The sequence below is a fragment of the Vespula vulgaris genome, chromosome 3 (assembly GCF_905475345.1).
Source record: "Vespula vulgaris chromosome 3, iyVesVulg1.1, whole genome shotgun sequence".
Classification (NCBI taxonomy): domain Eukaryota; kingdom Metazoa; phylum Arthropoda; class Insecta; order Hymenoptera; family Vespidae; genus Vespula; species Vespula vulgaris.
The window spans coordinates 9879998-9903387 of NC_066588.1; the positions used below are offsets into that span (position 1 = coordinate 9879998).

The window sequence follows — 23390 nt, forward strand, 5'->3', positions numbered from 1 at the left end:
ATATCTTATTACATTTATTATAGTAGTAAATATTTTTGCGCCTTCGTAATTCTCTTATATAAGATTAACAAGGACGAAGGCGGTGCAAGATAGTTCAGGCTCATATTCGTTCTGAAATAAGCGAATGCGTGCGCGTGAGTAGTGTGAGGGGATCGAGGGTCTCTCCTTTGCACGTTTAAAGGGGACACCTAGGTCTTCTATCTTCTTTAGTGGCATTCGAGCTAATGACGGCTACGTATCTCCTTTATGGATCTCTAAGACCATCGCATTAAACAGCATTGAATTTGTTTCCTTACCGGTGTCCTTACCGCGAATAATAATCGAGAACTAATATTACTGTGCTTACTCTTTTTTTATTCATTTCTTTTCCATCGTTTCTATTTATTGTTTTTCTGTTTTTTATTTCTTCGTTTTTTTTTTTTTTTTTTTTTTTTTTTTAAAAGTTTTATTATCGATGTATGTTCGATTTTGAAAAATAAAACTTGAAAATTGAACCAAAACAATAATTAGAAAAGCTATGATCTCTAGTGATTTATTCTGATGTTAGTGGAAATGTAGATCATTAGGATCGCGTAATTATTCAGTTATATATTTATTGTAAAAAAATTTGAGCGGGATTCGACTGATAGAATAGAATGACAGCCGATGAAGAGAGTGAACCATTAATACCAGCAACGAACGCTGCTTCTAGTAGTAATAAGCAGCAACAGAGAGTCTCCTACCATGCGATTTTGTTTGTGAGTATATTTCAAAAGTTTTATTATTGATTTAAAAAATAAAGAAAGGAAAAATTTTTTTAAATAGAATTATTTCATTTCCAGTAAAGTATTGGTACATCAATGGAAGAAACTATGTATATTAACGTATGATCATTTTATCTAAAAGATGGATGAACTAGTATATCGTTTTTTTAATGCTACTTAATGCTTACTGGCGCTTGTCTGCGTTTGCTTAATGCTTGCTGTAAAGATATTACTATTTACGTTTCGGTGTATCATTTGACGCATTATCTGTGTGAGTTAGGATTATACAATCTTTTACAAGCAAAAGCTTCATGTGCCAGTATATATTGCCGAGAGAAAATGGCTAATTGAATTTCACAATGTAATTCCATATGGTGATTACTGTACATACATAAGGCTTCTCTTTATTGCTTTCCATCGATCACATGCTCACCACAATCCTCACGGATTTTTGAGTTCCTTGATCCAATTTGAAATTAATTCTACTAGTACTTTTCAATCTCTAATTTTTTATTCCATATCGAAGTAAGAAAAAAATCATAGGATTATGTTTTATAAAAATTGATTTGTTCGATTATCGTAAATTTTAATTTCTTTACGTCAGAATGTATCACGTGCATGGGTTTTCACGTAACAGACTAGTCTAATTACATAAATGAGACTTATGTATATTAGCACGACTGCAATCGATTGTATCAATAATAATATTGATACAATGTAATGTAAAATTATATTGTCTTTATATTCCATCTCGAAGAAAATTTATAAATGCTGTATAATGTGCAATAACAGTGATTAAACATATATGTTAAAATATTTCAAAATTCTGGCAAGATTTTGACATACTTTTCTATTTATATGCATATCGTACTTCTCGTAATATTGCGTTTGCATAATCATAGTAAGTACATAACGCATCGAACGATTTATCGAATTAATTATTGAATATAGAAACAAGTTTGAACATATTTCTACGTTTTCTAAATAAATGTTGAGTGATTATATGTAATTTAATCTCAAACTGATTAACACAGTTATCTGAAAAAGTTTTACATAAAAAAATTGTATAAGATCCAAAGTTCACTTTAAATGAATTATATATTATTTTATATATTTTTTCTTATTTTACTTTTTATTTATTTAGGAGAATAATGAACAACTTACGCCGGAAGGTGAAAGTCCAGAGGCGACTTTATGCATGGAATCTATTTTCCATTCATCGACCAGAATATCACAACTATGCGGTACTCCGAATGACAAAATTACATACACGTGGAGCGACGTAAATGTATACGTTACTGCAAGAAAGGACAGAATATGGGACCGTGCCCTTTTTAGAAGTAAAAGGCCACTGGAACAAAGGCATATATTAAAGGACGGTACGAATTTAAAAATATTAAAGAATATACGATCTCGTTATTAATTTGAAAACGTTAACGATTAATGGGATGTTCATTATATAATATTGCATGAACGGAATAATTAATTATTGAGATTTATTGAAATTTTATGATAAATTATAATCGAATGAGTATCTAGAAGAAGAACGTATATTACAAACTTTTCGAAAAAGGTTTACCGTGGAAGAAGGGTCAATGTGATGTAGAAGATGCTTACATCAAAGTTTAATATTTTTGATGCGTTTATTTAAAAAAAAAAAAAAAAAAAAAAAGAAAAAGAAAAAAAAATGCATACCTTCTGAAAGTTGATACATATTTTAGACATACAATTGCCATTAGTTCGATTGAAATCAGTTACAAATGGACAAGAACAAAGTATAGTTACGCTTATTTACAATATTTAATATTAGCCAATATTTATACATGAATTTGAAATTAACATTTAATCGTTCCATTCATTTTTTTTTGTATGATCACAAGTATCTGGAGTAGCCTATCCTGGTGAACTGTTAGTAATCATGGGATCATCAGGTGCAGGAAAGACGACCTTATTGAATGCGTTAACTTTTCGATCTGGTCCTGGTGTCACAATATCGGGATTGATGGCCGCCAATGGTAAAAGAGTGTCATCGAAAGTCCTAACATCTAGAACAGCGTATGTACAACAAGATGATCTTTTCATCGGTACTTTGACTGTCAAAGAACATTTGCTTTTTCAAGCAATGGTTCGTATGGACAAACACATATCTTTAGAGCAAAGAAAAAAAAGAGTTAACGAGGTCATTAACGAGGTAATCGAAGAAAGTTAATCGAAGAAGTTACTTCTTATTAACGATCAAATTATTGTTTATTGTACTTTATGATTAATTATATAATATAATATTGCAGCTTGCTCTAACGAAATGTAGAAATACAATAATTGGGACGCCGGGTCGCATGAAGGGTCTCTCGGGTGGTGAATTGAAAAGACTCTCTTTTGCTTCGGAAGTTCTCACTGATCCACCTTTGATGTTTTGCGATGAACCAACTTCCGGTCTTGATTCTTTTATGGCGCATCAGGTTGTCTCTGTTCTGAAAGCCTTAACAGGTAAATTAACATCGATTGTGTCTTGTTGTCGCAAATACAGTAACTTGTTAAATATTTTTATAGCCCGTGGTAAAACAATCGTTGCAACGCTACATCAACCATCCTCCGAATTATTTACCCTTTTTGATAGAATTCTGTTGATGGCCGAGGGAAGGGTCGCTTTCATGGGTACAGCGACGCAAGTTTGCGACTTCTTTAAAACGTAAACTAAATTATTTATCAAATCGATTGACTTTAGAAGATAACTATAATGTGCATGCCGATTATGTCGTTATAGATTAGGAGCTGCCTGTCCTAGCAATTACAATCCTGCCGATTACTTCATTCAAGTTCTTGCCGTAGTGCCTGGACGAGAAGCATCATGTAGGCACTCGATAAACACAGTTTGCGATACTTTTCAAAAGAGCGAATATGGAATGAAAATAGCTTTGGAAGCTGAAACAGTGAATGGTGAATTTGAGAATTCTCTTAAAGAGGGAATGTATTTGGATAATATGAGATCACCCTATAAAGCCTCATGGTGTGAACAGTTTCGTGCTGTATTATGGAGATCTTGGCTTGCGGTGATAAAGGAACCGATCTTCATCAAAGTCCGCCTTTTGCAGACTATAGTATGCTTATTTGTCGATATTAATTACGGATAACAACAATGAAAAAGAACGTATATTTTTTCCTTTTGTCTTTAGTTAGTTTCGTTGTTAATTGGTATCGTCTATTTTAATCAACGGTTGGATCAGGACGGTGTAATGAACATCAACGGTGCACTTTTCATTTTTCTGACAAATATGACCTTCCAGAACGTTTTTGCTGTGATTAGTGTAAGAAGTCAACAGTTTTGCTATTAAATTAATTTAAATTCTTTTTCTTTTTTTTAATTGTCGATTTGCACGGTTAAAAATCATTTATTTTATATTTGTTATCGACAACCTTTATGTTGATAGCATAACATATCGTATATCAGAAAGAATATTGCGTGAGCGTTCATGAACAAAACCTTGGTACAATGGAAGACGAGCGAATGTTTTCTAATTTAACTTATCTTGAATCGAGTTTCATTTCTCCTACTAATATTTTTATTTTCTCATATGATCATAATTATTTTGTAGATCTTTTGTGCTGAACTTCCGGTATTCTTACGCGAACACCGCAGTGGCATGTATCGCACGGACGTTTACTTCATTTGTAAAACATTGGCAGAAGCACCAATTTTTATAGCTATTCCTTTATTATTTACAATAATCGTTTATCCAATGATTGGTTTATATCCCGGTGTGGATCATTTTTTTATTACCGTTGGCATTGTAACTCTTGTAGCGAATGTTTCTATTTCATTCGGTAAGTAAATTAGATAAATCTTTAAATAAATAACATCATAATTCTATAGATGAACTTATATGTGACCTTGTTCTTTAATCCGATATGTAGAGATAGAAAAATGCGGAAATATGAGCAGCATATAAGCAGTTTGTGTTTCTATCATTTTCATAATATATTTTTGTTGTGATTGACTGTAATACATTTAAGAACTATACGATTCTTGAAAAGACATATTTGCTTCAGTATGGATTATTTATCTTATATTATTTACTTAGATATCTGATGAAAATATTGTTATGCGTATAGTGCATATATTCTCATTACCAGTTACGTGCGTGTTTGTATCATGCACTCGTGAATACATATTACATTAATGTGCATCATAAAAATTCAAATGCATTATTTGTTTATCGAATATTTCATTTTATCTTTTCAGGCTATCTCATATCATGTATTAGTAACAACGTCTCAATGGCTCTCTCGATAGGACCTCCAGTGATAATACCTTTTTTATTATTTGGCGGATTTTTCTTGAATGCAGGGTAAATGAAATAAAAAAATTGTAATAATTTTAAATTGTTTATATATATATTGTAATATATTTTTATTTAGATCCGTGCCACCATACTTTGAGTGGCTCTCATATTTGTCCTGGTTCCGATATGGAAACGAAGCTCTTCTTATTAATCAATGGGCAGATGTAGAGGCAATAGAATGTACCAGAAGTAATTCGACCTGTCCAAAAAGTGGACGTATGGTTCTTCAGATGTATAATTTCAAACAGGTGGATGCAAAAAAAAGATTTGGCTTATTTATTTTTTTGAGATTTCCTTAACAATTTTTTAATAGATTGAATACATATATAATAATTTTGATTTTGTTCCAGGAAAATTTTTGGATGGATATAGTTTGTTTATTCTCTCTGATCATAGTGTTCCGTTTTCTAGCGTTTATTGCTCTGTTATCGAAGACACGTCGTCCTAAATAGGAGATCTAACAAAATCTTATCTCTGTCACTGCCTTAATCCACTAATGGAACAACGATATAATGTTCTTTATATTTTTGATGTATTAAGTATAAATAAACAAACTTAAAAGTTTTATTCGATATTATCTTTATATATATGTATCAATTTGTTTATATAATCTCTTCTGTTATTTTAATTGAATTAGAAATATTGACAAATGCATCGAACTAGAAGAAATACTTATAACTAATTTGAAGAAAAGAATGAAGATTAATGAGGTTCCTAATGCTTATCAAAATAATTCTGATATTGATTCCGACATATAATCACCGCAAGATATGGGCGCGTGTGATGCATTGATCTACGTGCTATGAAAAAGATATACGCGATCTGCAACAATCCGGCGTCATTTCCCGTATAGACGTCCACTATATCCTTTGATATATCACAGTATCGTTACAAACCGGTTACAATACACACCGTGTGACCGCAACAGAAAAAAAAAGAAAAGAAGAACTTATACGACAGTTATACCTAACTCACCTAAAAAGGATCTTCGTTATTCGAGACGACAATTTTTTATTCATTCGAACAGAAATACGAATGATGCTTTTCTAGAACAATATTATTTTAATATCTGGTTAAAGTATCTTGAAAAGTATTGAAATAATCAAGAAGAACGACGATGATGATTAGATAAATTATAAAAGAATATTAGCAATTTTAATTAGTTATTTGATTACCTTGTAAAATCTATCGCAAGTACTTACATGGCATGTCGTACGTGTAAGGTTTCGGTTTTCAATTACCATAATCTGAGTCTCAGACATCTTACGCCGAAGAAAGGATATTTTTTAAATCGAAGTGAAAGTCTGCTTCTTCTATTTATATTTAGGTCAAATAAGAAATGAAAATTCAATTTTAGAAAAAAAAAAAAACGATACGTTCGATCATTCTCACGCACTAACTCAGTGCAGTTCACATAAAAATAAGAATGCGATTGTATCTAGTTTCATTAAACGTGTCTCAGGTTTATAACGCTATCCACAAATATAATCGAGGGGTTAGCGAAGCATTTCAAGACTCGTGTGGTCTGTTCAGTACCGCTACAGTACCGCTCAGGGTAGTGACACGTTAGTTTGCTTTCTGATGGGTTTCCTCTGACTTTTGTAAGGCCTCGGAGAAGAACAAGACGCGGAAACGAGACGGAGAGAACGCTCAACATACGCGAATATCTTACTCGTTTAAATTTAACATTGTTAGTAATGTTTTTACATCGAGTGATCAATTGATAGTGTTCGATGTGTGGGTGAGCGTGTACGTGTCGATTTTATTACATGACAATGTTGTATCAATGTTTCTGTTTAATCCTTGCCACATTAATATCCTGATATGACATTAATATAACATAAAAAAAAAAGATCTAAAATTATCCGAAAAGATCTAATAATAGGTTCTTCACATTTTTCCAAGCTAGATAATATACAAAGGTTTATAAAAATATCGAACGATCATTTAAAATTTGGGATTATCATCATGACGAACGATCAATTGATCGATATGACTGTGATAAAGAAACCATTAATTCAGAAATCATCAAGCAGTAGAGATTCATCCGGGGCAACACTTTTTTGGCGAAATCTTTCTGTATATGCGATGGATCGTGATCGAAAAACCATAAACAAACAACTTATAAACAACGGTAAATGTCTTTTCTTTTTTTGAAAAAATATTGCAGATAATAATTAGACCTGCAGTTTGTTAATCTCCCATTTCATTTCAGTGCGAGGAGTGATCAAACCTGGAGATCTAACGGCGATATTAGGAGGCAGGTAAAATAATTCATTATAATAAATAATGACATTTATAATCGACAATGTAGTAATTAGATCGCAGATCTTAATAGTATTCTTTTTTTTTTTTTTCTATTTAGTGGATCTGGGAAAACATCGTTGATGACAGCATTGGCACTTCGTACCGGACGTGAATAAGATTTTATTATAGATCGTGAATATTTTTACGAAAGATCAGGCACAACGAAGACGATTTTTATTTTTTTCAGCTGGTATTGTGGTGCACGGCGATATTCGTGTGAATGGTGTTCCAGTTGGATCGTCTTATATGAAATACCACAGTGGTTTTATGCATCAAGAAGATATGTTTATTGGAACGATGACCGTTTTGGAACATCTATGGTTTATGGTTCATGCATTTATTTAATATTAATTTTTATAATAAATTAAATTTTAACGTTAAAAAACATTGAATGTATATTTGAAAATATTTATCGTTTGATTAGGCTCGAATGAAATTCGACAGAAGGATACGAAATCGAGAAATTCGTGGAAAAATAGAAAGTTTATTGCGCGACGTTGGTTTGATCTACAGATGTAACGTTCGTATCGGTAATAATGACGATGGAAAGATTTTATCGGGTGGAGAAAAGAAAAGGCTCGCTTTTGCAACAGAAGTAAGATATATGTATCTTTCTTCGTCTCTTCGTTTATAATACTCGAACATTTAAGTTTCAAGATTTATACTAATTGAATTCTGCACTTTTTTAGTTGCTTACAGATCCAAAGATATTATTTTTAGACGAACCAACAACGGGACAAGATGCACATTCTGCTAGCGTTTTGATATCAGAATTAACGTCATTTGCAGCGAAAGGTCGGACAGTTTTATGTACCATACATCAACCGAGTTCGGCCATTTTTGATTGTTTTCGTCGAATTATACTTGTTGCCGATGGAAGAATTGCATTTGCTGGTACCAGTGAACAAGCTATTCGATTTTTTGCAAGGTATTCAAAAAAACATTTTTTTAATAAACAAATTAATTACTCTGCTCAACTTTTGATAATTCTATTTATCGTTCATAGTCAAGGTTACAAATGCCCACAAACTTATAATCCCGCTGATTTCCTTGTTGCAACTCTTGCAATTGCTCCAAGGGATGAGGACAATAGCAGAAGAACTGCACAAAGAATTTGTGATGCTTTTCTCACAAGTGAAGCATGTAAAGAAGTGGATGTTAACATACAATTGGAGTTGCATATAGCTAAAACCTATCATGTGAGGAATTTTACATAATATTGCACATGTTTACATTTCTTTGATTATAATCACCAGTTCCAACATATCATTCTTCTTTTTTTTGTTTGCAGTGGAGAAATGACATTTCATGTACAAATGAATTGTAAGTATTTATTCATGTTAAAGCTTATTATTTACACTTGATATTTTTATTAGTATGTTTTGTATTAAAAATTCTTTTAAAGCAAGCAATTACAATGTTGGTTGAAGCTTTTTTGGATGGTCCATCGTGGTTTTATGCAAGTGTTAAGAGATCCATCATTACAGCTAATCAGAATGTTTCAAAAATTGGTAATTCAAAAAAATCCTCTCATTTAAATTATTTTATCAATTATAAGAATTAAAATAATTTGTATATTATTTATTATATAGTGTCTAGCGACAATGGCTGGACTTTGTTTTGTGGGTGCAGTGAATTTGGATCAATTATAAGAATTAAAGTAATTTGTATATTATTTATTATATATAGTGTCTAGCAACAATGGCTGGACTTTGTTTTGTGGGTGCAGTGAATTTGGATCAACTTGGAATACAAGCTGTACAGGGTGTTATTTTTATTTTGGTTTCTGAAAATGCATTTTTTCCAATGTATGCCACTTTATCTTTAATACCACAAGAACTCCCACTTTTTCTCAGGGAATACCGTGCTGGAATGTATTCTATTTATCTTTATTACCTTGCAAGAATATTATCTTTGGTAAATTTTATTCTATACCATTAACTATAAACAATAAGTAAATGTATGGATATGAGACATAATTAAAATATTAATTTCAGATACCTGGACTAATACTGGAACCAATATTATTTACAACAATAGTTTATTGGCTTTCTGGATTACGTGCAACAACTGATGCTTTGGTTTTAACCATAATGATTATTATAGTCACAATGAATGTATCAACTGCTTGTGGTATGTTATTATATTAATGTGACATGTTATGTTATATGAAAGTTAGAAATACAAAGAGATATACTATTTAGGATGTTTCTTTTCTGTGGCATTTGATTCTGTACCATTAGCAATGGCATATTTGGTGCCATTCGATTATATTCTTATGGTCAGCATGGGTCCTTTTATCAAGTTAAGGTAACAACAATTTGTACAAAGTGAAAATTAATTTAATAGAATATAATCTTTAAAATAATTAACTATTTTATAAATATTTGATTTAAGTACTTTATCGATTTATGTACGTTGGATAAGATATATTTCATGGCTGTTGCAATCGACAGAGGCTCTCTCTATTATTCAATGGAGAGGTGTACATAATATATGTAAGATAAATACATATGTATTTTTTTTTTTTTAAATAATTATAAATCCTTATTTTTAAACTCTGAATACTATTTGCTTTTAGCCTGTGAAAGTGTTAATGAAGATTTACCTTGCATGACAGATGGATCAGTAGTATTGGAATATTATGATTTTGATGAGAACAACTTTTGGATGAACATAATATCTATGAGTATTATTTATATTGCATTTCATATTTTTGGTTATGTTTTACTTCGAAGACGATGCAAATCAATCTGATTTAATTAAGCGTACATTGCGGATCTGTAAAGATATCGAGCATCATTGCAGATATTGTAAGAGTATTAAAGCTCAAAATAAATGATAAATTATAATATTTATAAAAAATGAAAATAATGTAATTTTATTCTACACAAATCTTTTGTACGACAGTAATATATAAGCTATTATACCCACAAATCACAATTTCACAATAATTTATATCTTCTTTTAAACAACTGGTTGAAATTATAGTGTACGAGCTTCTTCAACACTACAAACCAGAAATGTAGCAAACAATAAAACTTTTAATTGTATTTCGTTTTTAACCTATATTTTCGTGATATCAATAAGCATTTTTAACTTTTATAAAAATTTTGTACATGGTAAGAAACAAACAGAATATTAATTAAATAAGCTAAGAGAATACATACATATACGAATTTTCATTTAATAACACATACGGTACTGAATAGCGCGTCGAGTCCCCCCACTTAATTCACACTTTACCAAAATCTGCGCGGGCGTAATCGTTCTCACCATGGACGTAATGTTCGTTGTTGCTTATTATATGGATAATTCAAAGTATGTTTTTAAAACTAACAATGAATTTTATAAATGGCTGATTTATAAGAAACATGTAGATTTTACAGTCTGGTATGCAACTTTAAAGCTTATGGCACACAGTTCATTGTAAAGTATTGTATTGACAATTTTTACAGCCTTACACTATTTGGAAACCAAAATGGAACCAAGATAATGATATTTGAAATAAGACAAAAAATTAAAATTATTGAGGGCTATAATTTTATTTTCTGCACTTTCTAATTTTCCAAAAACTTTTGGTTTCACAAACTTAAAAGTGAGTACTTTTCACACTACCTTAATACAAAGGAAAACAAGAACTATATTAGCGCAATACCTGATACAAAATAAAATACAGATCCGATACAATGAAAAAGAAATTGAAAAAAATGTCTGGAATGGTGCATTGAAAGAGCAGAAAAAAATTATTTATTTGACTTTTAAAAGAATATTGTAATTCTGATGATATATTAAGATATGAATGTTTGGAATTTAGAAAATAATATTTAAAAATAGCTATTATAAATCTATTCCAATACATGACAATAGCAGGAGTGTGTATGGCTATTTATAGATCTAAGTATCTTCAAAAAGATACAATATCAGTAATTACAGATACCAAGATAGAAAATGTTATCAAAGGATCTATTATATGTAAAAAATGCTGGATATAGAAACGTTAATGGATTTAATAAATTAACAAATACTGTTTATTAGTATTACAAATGTTTCTGACATTGTTCAAAATTTTATCGTGAAGATATTATCAATATTAAACATGAAACTATATAATATTAATTATAAACTATACGAAAAATAAAATAAAGGAATATGCAAATAATAGATTCTGCAAATAAATTAATACAAATGTAGAAATGTAAATAGTTGAAGTCATGAAATTATAGGAATGTTTTAAATAAAACTATTGTTATAGCAAAACCTCTAAATTCGCATAATACGTTTTATGAAGGAAGAATGCTTACAAACTGAAATTAAATGAAAAAAGTTGCATACCAGACTGTAAAATCTACATGTTTCTTATAAATCAGCCATTTATAAAATTCATTGTTAGATTTAAAAACATAATTTGAATCATCCATATAATAAGCAACAACGAACATTGCGTCCATGGTGAGAACAATCAAAATGTTAAAATCCTAATGTTAGATATTTTGATTAGTATTTTAAAATTATTTTGTAAACAAAATATATTACTAAGCATATATATTATTGATGCTGAACATTGGTATGAAATCTTGTTGGATGGTAAATCAGAAGTGTGTAATACTGTTTTTTAAATGAAAATATGATTCAAAATTTATAAATTTAAAAGCTAATTTGATAAAAATAGTTTGTTAACTAATATTTTTATCATAGCATTCACAACTTTTTTTTTATCACAACTTTCACAACAATGCTACATTTAGATATAGATATATATGATATATTAGATGAATTAAAAGAAACTGTGATGTATTATAACATAAATAGCATGATTCACATTAATTACAGTACCAATAATATTGAAACAGGTTGTTTGCTTGGAGAATGGATTGATGAATTTGATAAAGATAACTATAATAATGATTGGGTAAATTCAAGACTAAAATGCTATATTTTTTTATTTAGAATTAAATTTAATCATTACATCTCTTTCAATCTCATTTTTTGAATTCGCTAATTATAAACAGTATTGGTCTTTAGATGTTGTTTTTAAATTTTTCATTATTTCATCAATAATTTCTCAATATAATTTATGAAATAATTCTAAAGATTTAGTAAAAATGGAGGTTTGTCAAAAATTTTTGATCATAAACATTTATTATATATCATATAAATATAATGAATAATTCCGTTTAAAAAATAATGCTTAGTGAATATGTTTTTAATGACTAATTATTAGGGTTGAAGGTACGATTTGTGAGATACAACAGCCCGTACGAATAAAATTTATACGTTTATATCGTAATTTCTGATTTTATAGTAATGGCTTTAAGAATAGTTGTGGAAATGAAGAGATCATATACTATAATTTCATCTATTATTTAAATTAAAGATCGTGTAACAGGTGAAATTATGGTTTATAGCTGTGAAGTAGTTTATATGCCATAATTTTAGTCATTATTTAAGGTACAAGATATAATGGATTAAATTGATTTCTTGACATTATTTATGAACGTATTTATATTATTTATAACTAATAAAAAGAAAACCGATTGATACAAAATATTAATAAATACCTTCAGTACAAAGAAGTATTGTAATTTATCTCCCTCGATTACACTTGTGAAAGATAAAGTATTTTTAAATTAAACGATATGAAAATATCAATTGAAGCTATAATCCTCGGAAGAATATCAATGTTTTAAGATCTTTCGAAATAACAGTTGAAGCGCGCTTCTGCTGTTAATTCGCGAGATAAACGTTATATGGCGCAAGTGTGTGTAGTTTTGTGTGACTTTTGAAGTAGCCTCTCTTCTATATGATTCTTACCAGTCTCTGTTCGGAGTCGAAGAAACCGGATGGTGTTGAACGTTTTCTAGAGCAAAGAAGCGACCAACGAGAGTGTGTCCGCCATGTTCCGTGGTACTGTTATTGCAGATCGTCTTTGCAACGATAGTTGCAGCAGCTCGATAAAACGCATACAGACGATTCCATCCTTGGTATCTTAACCGTCCACGAAATTACGAAGTATTGTTAACGAATCGCACGCGGGGGCAACGTCCGCGTCGTAACGCCGCGTGTATTTGTCCGTCCATATAATTAAGAAAAAAAACGAGAGAGAGAGAGAGAGAGAGAGAGAGAGAGAGAGAGAGAGAGAGACGTAAAGAAAGTGGGGATACTTTTAGAAGACAGAAAGAGAAATCGTATCGTCCGAGATTCACGCGTGGCTGTTGAATGTTTTCGGAGTGAATTGGTTTTTTTGTATTCTTGGAGATTATTATTTTCGTTATCATCTCAGAAACGAGGCAAGGAAAGGGATCTCTTGAGATTATTATTACACGATAAAGGAATAGCAGGGATGCATCGAGAACGAATGAAGGTGTCTCGATACGAGACAACTTTTTCTCGTGGTCAACGCTGGAAGAGGCAACGAATACCGAACTCCGATCGTCCCACTGGACGCCAATGAAAAAAGCGAAGAGACAGATCGAGTTGTACGGGAGGCGCTGTAGGTTTTATATCAACCAGATAAATTTGCGCGAGGTATGTATGATGTACGTTGTTACGCATCCAACATAAATAGTTTGTTTCTTGTTCGAACGTATAATATTTTGTTAATCGTACGTACGGATAAATAAAATTTGTCGATAATTGCGCTCTTGTTTGGGAGTATAGTGTTAACCATACGTTTTACGATTCTAAATAAAATTCTCGGTAATACGAGTTTAACATATCGTACAAAATAATCCACAAGTTCAAGACGTAAGGCAAAACGCATTTCGAAACGAATTCGATAAACAAATACGAAGCATCGATTCTTCGGAGCGTTGATCCTTCCTTAACATTCGTAATGTTCATCTATTTTAGTTTCTCTTTTTCCACTCGATATAGTTCTTTTTCTTTTTTTTTATTCTCTTTCTTTTTATTATCTTTTTTTTTTTTTGTAAGATTCCAATCTCGAATAATCTATCTGAAATCAGTTTACATATCCTATTAAAGATCTCACCAAGCAGATAGACGTACTATGCGAAAGCGTTAAAGTAGCAAACTTATCGTTGCTCCGATCTTGTTGTTTCGAAGTTCCGATCTTCGTATCAAAGGGATGAAGTGGGAAAGAGGAAGGAAAGAAGAAAGGAGGAGGGATGAGGGAAGGGAAAGGAAGGGCAGAGAGGAAAAGAGAAGGAAACAGGTTCTTGTGGCACGTTTAAGAACGATAGATATCGTAAACGTCATCGGCTCGCACTTTTCGACGAGCAATTCGTTTAGTGTATGTCGTTCGAAGGAGATACGCGCACGAGACCGATAAGATTAGTTCGTAAGAGGAAAGTAGAGGGTATAAGGGGGGTACAGGGGGAAGTAGGTAGGGATCTTCACACACACTGGCGTACAAATATTTGCGCGGCCTCCAAATGTTCGTTTTTATATCGCGTCGTTTCGAAAAGTTATTCACGAATGATGTTAATTTCAAATAAGAATCGAATAAGTTAATTCAAAACTTCGTGACATGAACCACGTCATAAAAAGTATTCGTAAACGTTTTAAAAGTTGCATGAATCTTTCGTTTGGATTATACGAAGTATCATCAAATTATATTTGTAAGTTGTCTGTACAATTCTTTTTGTCAAGTTTCCCTTTGAAAAATGTTCTATCCAAAATATCAAACGAGAGGATTATTTAAAATCGTCGTCGTTGTGTCGTTAGAAATTTATAGATCTACGAAAATATAATTATAATTTCTTTAAGGACTGGGACATATATACTTTTGACACTATACGTATTTGCCATTCGTGAAAGAGTAAGGCCGGTTTTTCATGATCCGTAAACGTTGCATTTATTATCAATATTTTGATCGTACGATAAAATCGTTTGGCAAACATGGCGTATCAAAACCGAGTCATTTCTTATACCGATATACAATTTGCGAAATATCTCGATACGATTACTGGCAAGAATGTTCTGTAGTAGTAGCGTTCGAGGGCGAAGCAAGTACGGAAAAGCAGAGTGGTTTGCCGATTAAGCGTTTCCTCTTTCGATAGGTGTATCTTTCCTAATGGCGTTTTTAACACTTTTTTCTTAACACTTCTACGTTTGTTTTTTATTGTTTTTTTTTTCCTACTTATACGATATCAAAGGAAATATATGCTGTGGACTTCATGTTTTAGAAAGGTTTAATATTACGGGGATGATTAATTATTGAAATTGGCTTTCCTTCGTTTATACTTATCTTATTTTTTTCACTTCTCTCTCTCTCTCTCTCTCTCTCTTTCTCTCTCTCTCTCTCTCTCTCTCTTTTGTTTAAAGAAGAAGAAGAAGACTTTTCGTATTGTCTTATCACGATTTATCAATTATTAAAATTAGATTTTGTTCGTTTATATTTATTTTATCTTTTTTCTTTTCTTTTTTTTCATCTTTCTTTTTTCAGATAAGGAAAACACTATGTATTGCCTTGTCACAATTTGTTGATTATTAAAATTAGACTGCGTTGTTCGTTTATATTTATTTCATCTTTTTTATTTTTGTTTATTAATATTTCTTTTCTTTTCTTTTCGATAAGGAGAAGACTGTGTATTGCCTTACCTCGTAGATCCTTTCATTTGCAGCTGGTAGGTATCTCGTGACACGTCAGGCGAGTCCTCGTCTGACAATAAAAGGGATCTCCTTCGATATCTCGAGCATCGCGGAGGCATTTCGAGGTCGAGAAATGTCGCGATCGGTGCTTGCATTGCTGACACTCGAGGTCTTCATGGTCGGTCACTCTGCGCGTGTATGAGTTGCATGCACGCGAAGCCTTCGGCTTCTTCCTTTTTCTTTATTCTTCTTCTTCTTCTTCTCTTCTTCTTCCTTCTTCTCTTTTCATTTTTGCTTTCTAAATAAGCAAGCTGGCTCCCGGTCTTTTCAGCATCCATGTCGTGTCTCGAGGAGAAGCTTCTTGAGAGCATACCCGGTTTCTTTTATTTTTTCTTCTTTCTTTTCTTCTTCTTTTTTTTCTTATTTTTCAAAATTTTCTTCCCTTTTTCCTTTACATTGAATTTCTACGTTCTTTGTGTTTACCGTTGTATTTCAGGACAAGCGCGATACATAATCTATCGATGTGTGCCACGTTTCGTAGAAAAAAGAATTTTGCGGTCTCGGTCGTTCGCCGTACAACACCATTTCTATATGTAGCGAGGTAATAAACAGTCAACTAGGAGCACGAGTATAGTATACGTGCATGAACACACCGACAATAAGAGGAACTTTTCGAAATTAGTGTGTTCGATATCACCGGTTTATGGCGATCGAGAAACTAATAAATCGTTTTTTTGGATTTGCTAGTAGTGCTCGATTTCGTTGACTAATATACACGTAGTTCAACCGCAAGGAGAAAGTGCATTCTGTATAGGCGAATAGATACGTGTGTATGATTAGTACGCTACGTTATATGATCTGTACATGCATAAGTGGACGATGAAAGAATCGATACACACACACGCGCGTATGTATTGAAAGGTAGAAAAAAACATATCAGGATAACTTTTACACCATTCTTTTTTCCCCTTATTTTCTTAACCTTTTCCAACATTTTGTTACAAAAACATTGTTTATCATTTTTAGGAGAAGGGACGATGGCCGAGGATCGAAAGAACGCACAAAGACTTATCGGTCAGGTTCATGCGGTGAGTTCAAATTGTTAATCACTTTCTCATTCTCTGTTAATCGATTTTCATTAAACATAGCGTTAGAAGTTCTTTAACATCAGTGTGGCGGCGATAGTAAGCCATCGAATGTAAGCCACGAATTTTACCGACGCGACTTATCGGAAATTCTAGCAACGAGTTTTAATGCATGCATTATAGATAAAGTTTATCGTTGGAAGGTTCCACGTCACCAAAAGAGAAAAATAAAAGAAAAAGAAAAAAAAAACTTTTGAGCTATTTTGTTTAGCAAAGTAATTTGTATGTGTTTTTTCACACGCTTATACATAATTTATAATTAATAAGTATGTGATACTCATCGGTTGAATATTAATCATCAAATGATCTTATATTAATTATTAATTTCGAGAAAAATTATATGTTAATATTTTCGATAGATCAATTAACGAGTGAAATAATATTGTGTCGCTTAAAGAAACGAGTCTCTTCCTCGTTAGTCGTTCGTCTCTCTCACCCCTGAATGAGCCCACCTTCTGACCACCCTTTTTCTCTACTTGGCATATCCACCTACTCCTTCGCTCCCTTTGTTCGTTATACAAGCGACCCTCCCTTTTACGACGAGCCGGTGACTCATACTGTATCACCATTTCATACTTTGTGCTTCGTACTGATTCACCCTCTGAAGAAATAAAATTATGTTCATCGCCGTACTTTCTCTGATATATATCTACACGTCTATATGTATACATATTGTATATGTACCTGTATATGTATATATTATACTGAGAGAAAAGCGAGATCTCTAAAGACTTCGTACTTTGATCTTCCGCGTTGTTCGAAGATCAATAACTGCTCTACATTTTAACGCAAAACTTACTTCCTGAATTAACCCTAAATATGATTTATTATCCCTGCTTGGATCTTTACGTTATATTTATTTCAATGAATTGAAATATAATCGATGATTAGAATAGGTTAATTAGTTATAAGAAAAGTTTTTTTTTTCGACGAGGGAGTAAGAAATTTGACAAATAAATAGGACAAAAGGGGAAGCGACGACGTTGGCGTCTCCACTTGACGGGTGAATGACCCCTTTCTCTCTCTCTCTCTCTCCCTGTTTATCTGTCTGTCTGTCTCTCTTTCATAGACAACCCCGACACACTTGAGTCGTCGTTCTCGTCTCCATTTCTATTCCACTTTCTGCACCAGGAAGAAGAACGGCTCAAAATTTCTTACTTATTTTTACTTCGAACTGGATAGCGAGTATTCAGTAACGAGTAACGGAACTCTGAGTATAACTTCTACATATAAAACATAAAAGCGTGCCATGGTCGAAAGCTCGGTTCAGTCGGGGGAAGTTCGTCGGTTAAATAAGCGATTTAAATATAGTTCGCTTTAGCTTTACGATAGCGAGCAATCAGACGCTTTTTCACTAAACGCGATGTAAACGAATATCTCTCTCTCTCTCTCTCTCTCTCTCTCTCTCTCTCTCTCTCCTTCCCTCCCTCCCTCCCTCCCTCCCTCTCCCTCTCTCTTTGGTTTACCGCCTACTCGTCTTCTCTTCTATGTAATACTCATGCGAGAACAGAACGCCCGGCCATTGTGTGTAACGATGATATTAATCGTACGAACTATCGATCGAAATTACCGATAGACGCTCAATTCGACTATTTGCGACGTCATAAAAGTATCGTAATTGCTCAAACGTCTATAGTCTCATCGTATTATTTTATTAGCTCGTTAAGCCTCGTTAACTTTCAGAGATACGTTTTTTTGATTGAATTTCGAAAATTATTCCAAGTCTATGGGAAATTTCATTTCTTCATTAATTTCCCCTCCTATGACGATACAATTTAAATAGAAGCAAAGACGTTATTCTCATCTATTAGCCTTGACCTCTTTTATTAGATCAAAAATAGAACGAACTTTGAGATAAGGTGAAAGTGGTGTAAAGAGAGAAAGAGAATCTCATCGATTAAAAGTATATACTATTCTGAAAAGGAATAGATCCACTGAACTATTTTACGCGTGCCCGCACGCGCGCACATACACCTACACCTACACCTACACCTACACCAACATATCTACAACTATATTTATTATTCTATATATACGTTTTGTACGTGCTCGTCCTTTGCCTTTTATGCACGATAGGTTGCAAAGCTGTCGATAAAACGACTCTCTACATTGTCTCTCATGAATAGACAGAAGTTGGTACTTTCGAGCAAAGCTGTCACACGTACTTATAGCGGTTTTAGAGTGGTGACACGTGTATGGTAAATCTCACCTAAGGATTAAGGGCTCTCTTATACTATTATTATGTTCTTTTATCAATTAAAGATCGTACAAATATAAATATCTATCTATCTGTCATTGATCACGAACTCTATTTTACGATATTCTTTTATTTGAAGGAATATTTTTCATTATTTAAAAATAATTTCGCTTGAAAATTAAACGGAGACTCGCTCGTATATATGTGAAGATACATGCACACATCCGTGTATATATCAATAGCCCAGCTGTAGTTTACGATACACTTAATATTGCTGATAATGCCATAGCAAGCACGAACCCGAGTTATAATAGAGAGCAATGTTTATAAGCGATATTTATGCTATATCGACGCAGAGTATTCGATACGCCTGTGCATCACTCTTCGCGCGTTGGTAACTCTTTTTAATTAGCTTATGATAAAAAGATGAGAAGCTGTTCATATATTATAGAATGTCTAAATAAATAAAACAAATGCAACTATTTAATTATTATAATTGAGAAAACAAAAAATATTTAGTGATATGTTTGCATTGTTTTAATGTCGACATTTATTGATAATGAAATGATTATAATAAACGAAATGAAATGAAAAACAAAAGAAATTTCGTAATACGTCGTTGTATTACATATTCCAATTCTTCCATTCATTGAAAATAAAACTTTTCTGAGGTAAATCGATATTCATTGAAAAAGTCGCGTCCAAGAGCTAAAAATGTTCTTGCAAATACGCGGCACTCATAATTCAATAAAGATCGTCATGGTACGGTGCTGCATCTTCCGGTAAGTTGTGGTGGGGTTGGACTAGGGGTTGAGGAGACGGAAAAGGTGGAGGTAGTCGGAGGCGGTAGCTAGAGGTACTACGCTAGGTACACGCAGTCTCCCACCTCTTTGCTTCCATCTTCTTGACCCCACCACTAACAGCAACCACGTAGAAACGTACAACACCGTTTTGATTCAGTATCGCGCGAACCATACTGTTATTCGAGAGTTCGTCGCGTGTCCTTAACTCTTTTTCGGCTCTTTTCCTCGCTTTCTCTTTCTCGAGAACGACGAAAAAGTGACCAGAGAACGGAATCCTCCTTATGGAGTTTGTTTCACCTCAAGAGTATCTCAAAACGATTGAACTTTGATCGTAACTTGGTGATGATATTGCAAATATTCTTTTCTGCCTCGAAATAGAAAACAAAAGATAATAAAAATAATACATAAAAAACAGTCACAATCGTAAGAGTGACAGTATGTGATAGTGTTTGATTATTATTTCTTCGAGGTAAAATCAGAGACAACAACCGAGGTTCTTACGAGACGTGTTCATTCAGGAAGAGTACTGGCAGTATCGTTGGTTCTTGTGCTAGTGCGTTTCACGCTCGATTAATTTCTTAGGTGAGTCGAACGATGATATAGTCTAAAATTGTCCGATGATTACGTATTTTAAAGAAGTAAAGAACTTTTATGAATGAGGGACATCATCGCGTTGATCTAATCTGTTTATTCGAAGCGTTTTATCGCTATGTTAATTAAGTGTTAAAGGTAAACAGAAAGTAAAAAACGATCGAAAATTAATCGTGAAATTATTATCGATTGTCCGATTTTAATATATCAATAGAAAAAAAAAGAACTTGAAAATATCTTTGTTTTCGTATTGGCTGTTGTATCCTCAGATTTATTTATTTCTTCTTGAATCACCATTTGCCAATAGATATGAAAATTGGCAAATTCTCAAGGTAATTATAAAATTTGAAAATAATTTTTCGATGTCAAACGGAGAAACACGGATTGTGCGTGTATACCGGTCGCCGGTCATCCTCCATCGCGATCGTCGATCAGCGTCGTAGCGACTTACGCAAGAGCGTGTCTGTAATGCGAAATTACGTAACTTTTCTCTTCCTCTCGTTTCCTCTCGAGCCTGATTCTCATAAAACAACGTAGGGTGAGTGGAGAAAAACAGAGAGAGAGGGGGGGGGGAAGAATTACATAGCGATTTTACACGTAATTCGACTACACCTAAAACTTGTAAAAAATAGGTCAATTAAGTCATTCAGACGTACTTGAATCTTTATGAAAAGAAAAAAAAGTCGTAAACTTTTTCGTCAATATTATTAATATCATCGACAACGTCAGTACATGAGACGATAATGAATCTATTCCTAATAATGAAATAACACTCATCAAGATCTTGTTTCTGCGATTTCTCGAAATTCAATCGAACTTTTTACGTAATCACAATCTCGCAGCTTCTCTTTTTTGTTGTAATTCAATACCTCGCGAAGAAATTATATACATAATGGTGTTGATGACTGCTCAGCTAATTCATGTATCGTGTATATTTACAATTGACCGATAAATAGTTATGGCCAACATCATGATACTACGTTTTACGATGTAGAGCATTAAAGTTCTAGATCTTGTTGTCAAATTTTTTAAGGTCTCTAGGAGAGTACCAGGACCGTATTGGATTGTGCGAGGACGTACCAAGTCGATAGTAATATTTTAAACGAAAGATTGGAATTTCTGTAGAGCGTCGACGCGAACCGGTTCGCAATCGGTTAACGGCCGATTAGTCTTTAATAGACGAGGTCTGCAGCCAGGAAGGCGGAAACCAAGAGCCAACTCATTCGTTCTGGAGGGTGTCCTTTACTTCGTTCTTTTGAATTTCCTTGTGAGAAACATGAAAACTTTCGGAGCTATTCTTGTCCGTCATTCCTGATCAAGGATCATTCTATTGTAACGTTTCATCGGGTTTTATATATATATTTCCTGGACATATTCCTTCAATTGTAATCTCTTAATTTTTTTTATCTTTAAATATCTTTGCATATTAAAAGTATAATCTACAGAAATATACCGATAAATTTTTGAGAGACGTCATTTCTACTTTTATTCAGGTAAGAAAGAGGAGGAGAGAGAGGGGAGAGAAAGAGGAAGAGAGAAAAGGAAAGAGAAAGAGAGAGAGAGAGCAGTAGGAGAAATTTAAAAAGGTGTTGCAAGGACTATAACGGTGCACTTTAAATGGAGCTCATAATTTTCGTTTACCTTAGCTCTTTTCAATGATAACGCTTTATACAATAAATCGGCTCTTAAAATCCATCGCATCATCGATTTTGGAGTGAATTGTTCACGGCTGTAATGGTCGTCTCTCTCTCTCTCTCTCTCTCTCTCTCTCTCTCTCTCTCTCTCACTCTCTCGACACGACCCACTTTCCTCGCGTTAACTATATCCCCAATTCGACCTCCTTGCCGTTTGTCAGACACAAATGTGTTTATTGACACTCCTGCTCATAGGATCTGTTTTCCATATAAACACATTCGATTTGCTTTGAAAGTATCCAAGAACAGCGTGGATTGTATACAGAGCGTCGTTAAGGAGACGCAAAAATATCTTTTTAATAGCAAACGTTCTTAAATATAACGTACGAAAAGAGAAAGCAGTTCAAAGTTCGGATTTCGCACATATTTATAACATTTTTCAATAACTATAACTCTTTCAATATTCGATAATTTTATCTACTTGTTCATATCAAATCAATAATATCTAAAGCATCCCTAACATCGAGCACGAATAAAGTATAAAACGCTTCATTTACAATGTTCATGTAAGCGATAGTTACCAGAAAGCTCACTCGATCTAAAAAAACAAAGGACAACGAGATCATAAAAATAGGTTTTGCATAGTGAAAAACGATAAGAAAAAGATATTCGATCATGATTTATCTCTATTTTGAATACGGCATACTTTGAAAAAAAAATTTAGTTCTTGAGAAAGTCTGAAACGCTTACTTGATGTTGGAAATATAATAGTAGCACTGGTAGCAAACTGTTACTTTTATTCGAGTTCTTAGGAACAGCTTCCGGCCAAGTATCGTCACGCTTTTAGGGAAGTCGTTACCTACTTAACCATCCTTCGTCTTTCTTTCTTTCATTCGCTTTTTTCCTAATCAGGAAGTCAAAACTTTCGCATTATGTATCCGAGCGTGTGTTCGCGTATTCCAGTAAAACCGGTGCTATTTTGTTTCCCGCATGTGGTATACGACGCGTGACGGCTTCGCTCGGCTGAAACGTAGAGCGTCACAATGAAACAGACGGGCCAGCACCACCGGTACAATG

The 23390-nt window shown here is 33.1% G+C and overlaps 2 protein-coding genes across 14 annotated transcripts in view; both read left to right on the plus strand.

The window, feature by feature from the left end:
- Positions 1 to 141: 141 nt before the first annotated feature.
- LOC127062213 (uncharacterized) lies at positions 142 to 12943 on the plus strand. The gene is made up of 26 exons (XM_050989988.1): positions 142 to 737; positions 1888 to 2122; positions 2624 to 2934; positions 3032 to 3230; positions 3294 to 3432; positions 3508 to 3841; positions 3917 to 4048; positions 4337 to 4565; positions 4984 to 5089; positions 5160 to 5331; positions 5434 to 5532; positions 6546 to 6648; positions 6924 to 7217; positions 7299 to 7347; positions 7449 to 7498; positions 7578 to 7717; positions 7815 to 7985; positions 8080 to 8318; positions 8397 to 8589; positions 8682 to 8713; positions 8796 to 8901; positions 9080 to 9307; positions 9388 to 9523; positions 9595 to 9700; positions 9788 to 9888; positions 9972 to 12943. The coding sequence occupies exons 1-26, from the start codon at positions 636 to 638 to the stop codon at positions 10145 to 10147; spliced, it is 4182 nt and encodes a 1393-aa protein (XP_050845945.1). The 5' UTR covers positions 142 to 635; the 3' UTR covers positions 10148 to 12943.
- A 264-nt stretch (positions 12944 to 13207) lies between these two features.
- The window catches only part of LOC127062360 (uncharacterized), a 31996-nt gene continuing 21813 nt past the window's right edge, over positions 13208 to 23390 (plus strand). For 4 of the 13 annotated variants that reach the window (XM_050990386.1, XM_050990389.1, XM_050990388.1 and 1 more), the window contains exons 1-2: positions 13209 to 13918; positions 16970 to 17031. In XM_050990386.1, coding sequence (XP_050846343.1) covers positions 13841 to 13918; positions 16970 to 17031 — 140 coding nt within the window. In that variant the 5' untranslated portion in view covers positions 13209 to 13840. Of the gene's footprint in view, positions 13919 to 14748; positions 14971 to 16498; positions 16865 to 16969; positions 17032 to 19876; positions 20671 to 23390 lie in introns of those variants that run through there. The other 9 variants (XM_050990398.1, XM_050990391.1, XM_050990390.1 and 6 more) reach the window with 6 other exon arrangements.